At 53.0% G+C, this 4,227-nt stretch overlaps 1 protein-coding gene across 1 annotated transcript; it reads right to left on the bottom strand.

Moving 5' to 3' along the window:
• Window positions 1–139: 139 nt before the first annotated feature.
• LOC116938593 (neurexophilin-2-like) lies at window positions 140–3,016 on the bottom strand. The gene is made up of 2 exons (XM_032945920.2): window positions 2,861–3,016; window positions 140–1,395 (listed from the first exon to the last, which is right to left on the bottom strand). Exons 1-2 carry the CDS (start codon window positions 2,909–2,911, stop codon window positions 592–594), a joined length of 855 nt encoding a protein of 284 aa, XP_032801811.2. The 5' UTR covers window positions 2,912–3,016; the 3' UTR covers window positions 140–591.
• Between the last annotated feature and the right edge of the window lie 1,211 nt (window positions 3,017–4,227).

The raw sequence follows: 4,227 nt of genomic DNA, 5'->3' as shown, positions 1-4,227 counted from the left end.
ATTTAAGAACGATCACTCGTGTGTTGTTATTGTTGACATTACACTGATACTGTCGACATGAGTGTTCCGTATATGGCGTTAACGCGTGGAGAATATTTATTTCCGCGAGGCCAGTAAAAGTATCCAACTCGCACGTATATAACGAACAAGGGTGGCATGGAGTCGTCTTTAATCAGTAAAGGATTAGGGGGAGGGGTAACCCCAGTTTGACAAACAATAATTCATTTTTTTCTCGACAGGTGGCCGTAAATACACGTTCAGCAAAATGTACACAATTTTTAAATCAATGTTAAGCAAACGTTTGGAGAAAACGTTTACATAACATCAGAATAAAATCACGGTGTGCTGTTAGGAATGTTCAACATTAATTCGAGTAGGTCTATAGATGCATACACACACGTGTCCCTGTGCGATATTAACCTCCATAGCACATCCATACACAAGACATTCACAAACTCAAGCGAGGGATTAATGAGCCCCCACAACCAACATACGACGGGACACTTTGCACACACACGCACACACCACCATCATCATCATCATCATCATGTTTGTACACTCTACATGTGGCCAGGCTACGTAGCGTAAGAGTCAGCCAGACGGGTAGTAGGGCGAGTCGCTGTGGTAGTTGTAGTCCGGGCACACCTTCTGCACGAGTCTGTAGTCCGTGCTGAAGAAAGCGATGTAGATGCAGATGACGCTGAAGGGCTTTGCGCACAGCCACGACACGTGGCTCTGCGTCTGCTCCTGGTAGCAGACGCGAGACGGGTCGTAGATGCATAGCACCGTCTTCGTGGACTTCTCCGTCTTCTCGTACTCCACGTGGCAATTGAACTTGGTCTCCTTGGGGTTCACGAGAGCGGCCGACTGCGCCGGGGACGGCTCGAAGTCCACGGACTTGGAGGGCGGCACCAGGCTCAGAGACACGTTGCCCTGGCCGGTCGAGTTGTGCCGAAAGTAGACGCTGAACGTGCCGTTGCCGTGGTCCACGATCTTGCCCGTGATGAGCAGGTTGAGCTTCACCGTCTTGATGTTGGAGTTGAAGTCTCCCCAGCCGAACATCTTCTTGAACTTGCCCGACTTGACGATGGGCCGCCGCTTGGTCCGGGAGAGCGTCTCCGACCTGCCGGTCCGCCAGCTGGACTGCGGGGGCCACGACCAGCTGTCTCGCGCGACGCCCGCGTGCGCGCGTGCGTCGTTGACCCTTTCATCCTCCGCGGAGCTGTCCTCAGTGTCCCGGCGCTCCTCTCTGTTGTCGGGACTCGGCGGGCCCTCTTGCAAATTGCTCGCAGTTCTGTGCGGCGCGCCCGTAATCCAGTCTTTGATGTCGCCGCTTACGTGATTGCTTTCCACCGTGTTGCACATCTCAGTGCTTCGCTCCTCGACATCCGTTGCCTTGAGTGACAACACAGGGACATATTATATTTTGCGTTTTGATTCATCGAATTGTTTCCCCCCCGTTAATCACTCTATAGGTCAGTGCACGCGGTCGCACGATAGCACGCATTTTTATAGATTATCGGGTGGCACGTGTCTACGTAATGTGAGTGCATACACAAATCATCGCCATCATCATTACCCCCCCCTCCCCCCCCCTTACATCAGCTCATTAGCGACCAATTTCTTACACGGCTCCCTTTCTGTAGCAGTTATGACGGCTTCACTCAATCTCAATAATGCTTTCTTCAAGCCGCGGCGGCATCCGTCAACATGATTTGCTGTTTGCCTCCTTTACTCTCGTTTTCCTGTACGCGCGCGTACATGTACGCGTACATGTACGCGTGTTGAACTTCTTTAGCCACCGTACGTAGCCAACCGTGCTAATCGGACGGACGTAGAGGCTGTCACGTGCGCAAAGCAGACGCCAGAAGCAAATGACTACATTAAGTTATCGCAGTTTGGCAGTGCTACACTTAACGCGATTGCGCGTTGGGGGAAAAGGTTGTCGATTCTTCAAGAAGACGGTGATACATTGCCGTAGATATTACAGCCTCTTAATTGTCAAACGTACGCCGAGCGTGCAACAACTGCTCATTACTGCATCAAATCAACCGTGTTCTCCAAGAGTTGGGTGTTTATTGCTGTTTATTACACACCATAGAACCTTCAAACTATTTAGCGGATCACTGACTTAATTAAAACGGTGTCTGAAGACCCCTTGCAATGAATAGGCGCTTCAGCCACAATTATTCACGCTATTAATCTCGGAATTCAGGAGAGTACAATTTATTTAGGGGCGGCGGAGCTTAAATGTGGACTCTTAAATTAACAATTCATTATAGCAGGGATTAATATTGCGCACGTACATCAAATCATCAATGCGCACGAATTTCAAGCGTATCGTCCCATTTCCTTCCATAAATGTTAGTCGTAAATCCGTTCAGAACATTTAACCCGATGCGTAGTCAAACGTCTGTGGAACAACGGGGTCAGACATTATCACTCGGTCCCCTTACGCCTTACAAACAGCACCAGGCTGCTGTGACACACACACAGGGTTGAACTCCCCCCCCCATACAACGCTGCTTTCACTCACCAGAATACCTCCACTTAAATGCATGGATGGGTTGCGTTTGCACCGTCTCTCATTAATGACGCATTGAATAGAAACAGAGCACATGTCACTAATCGTGACTTCTAAAACCATGAACAATTTCCAGCGATAGGCGTTGGCAGCGGTGTGGAATCGCGGACGGAATTTTGTGTCGCCCTCCTAGCCCCAACTCCACGGCACATTGACTTTCTGTGAAAGGGCCCGTCCCTCGAAACGTCACTCGTTTTGCGTTTACGCGTCAGCCGCGATGCCCGGCTCGCTAGCGCCTGGCCCTGACGACTCTCTCTCTCGCGCGCTCTCTCTCACCTTAAGACAGAGGCCCCCGTGCACAAGGACGATCGCAGCCCAGATCAGCATGGTCCCGGTCCGCTTCGCTGGGGCCACACATGCGGCCACGCAGAGCGCCCGACTCCACAACAGTGGCAACTGGCCGAGCCTCCCCCCTCCACTCTCATCCAATCACACCCCCCCCCACCAGCACCCCAAACCCCCACCACCAACCACCCCTCTCTCTTCCCCTACAGCACTAACGCGTCCCCCCACCCGTTTAAGTCTATTGCACGCAGTGCTCTGCAATGGCGACAAAGCGACGCATATCACCCACTGACATTCACGTTTCTATTAAATCCACCTTTAAAAGTCGCCCCCCCTCCCCCTCCTCCTCCTCACCCGCCTTCTCGCAGGCACCGCGCTGAACGGAGCGGAGATGAGGGAGGAGGAGCGAAGAGGGAAGGGGACCCCTTAGTGGAGGAGCGAGGACACTGATCGCAGATCGAGCACTTGGGTGGAAGAACAAGGATTGCAGGTGGACCAAGCGAGGGCCCCGGGTGGAGGAGGTGACAAGGACCAAAGTTGCAGGAGCCAGGACTCGCCGCGGTGGAGGAACGAGACAGGACCAGGGTGAAGTAGGAGCCAGCAGGTCTCTCGTATAGGAGCGGATGATCAAGTCGGAGGCCGAGGAAGGATCCAGGTGCAGGATTGGGAACTCGGATAAAAGATCAAGGACGCGTGTTGGAAGAGCGATGCCCCCGCCGGTGGAGGAGCGAGAGGAGTAGGAGGGTAGGCGGTGGAGGAGCGGGGAGGATCTGACAAAGCGCGTGGTGCCTCCTCTCTCCCCGAGCTCAGAGCGTTCTCTGAGCTGCGCGCTCCTGCACGCCCCCTTCCACGTGCCCGTTACCCTTCCTTTAACCGCCCCGATGCGCCCACCCACGCGTGACGCGTAGAGAGAGGTGCTGGGTGTATGTGTGTTTGTCACTGGGGAAGACCTGCAACACACACACACAAAGCCCGCTCCGCCCAGATGCATCTCACACCTCGTGACGTCGGGCGATATGTGAATCTCCTGTGCCAAGAGCAGTCATTGCCGCTGATTTAATAAGATTTTTTTTACACACTTACACGCACGTGCCGTCACATACGGACGCAATCAAGGCCACTGGGGTATCAGGTGTGTGTCTGACTGTGGCGTTGACAATGTGTGAGATACCCGCGTAAAATCATCATTACTATTAACAATTGTGAATAATATTTATCCCTTTGTCAATTCGCTTATGGGTGAATGTCTCCCCACGCTGAGGTGGTCATGTCGGGAACGGGGCGTCCAGGACCTGTTCCGTTGTCACTTGCCACTGATGTTAGCCATGGCCGGGAATTGAACTTAGGTGGCCGGATTC

This window comes from Petromyzon marinus, chromosome 4 (assembly GCF_048934315.1).
Source record: "Petromyzon marinus isolate PM22_M1 ecotype Great Lakes invasive population chromosome 4, UKy_Petmar_22M1.pri1.0, whole genome shotgun sequence".
Classification (NCBI taxonomy): Eukaryota; Metazoa; Chordata; class Hyperoartia; order Petromyzontiformes; family Petromyzontidae; genus Petromyzon; species Petromyzon marinus.
Note: the sequence above shows the minus strand (reverse complement) of the source record. Positions and strands in the feature narration are given on the sequence as shown.

What these genes read in the sequence shown, in the direction of transcription:
- LOC116938593 (XM_032945920.2), bottom strand. Translation starts at nt 2,911, where the DNA reads ATGCTGATCTGGGCTGCGATCGTCCTTGTGCACGGGGGCCTCTGTCTT. An exon ending in ACGGGGGCCTCTGTCTTAAG is followed by an intron (nt 1,396 to 2,860) that starts GTGAGAGAGAGC and finishes TTGTCACTCAAG; the next exon opens with GCAACGGATGTCGAGGAGCG.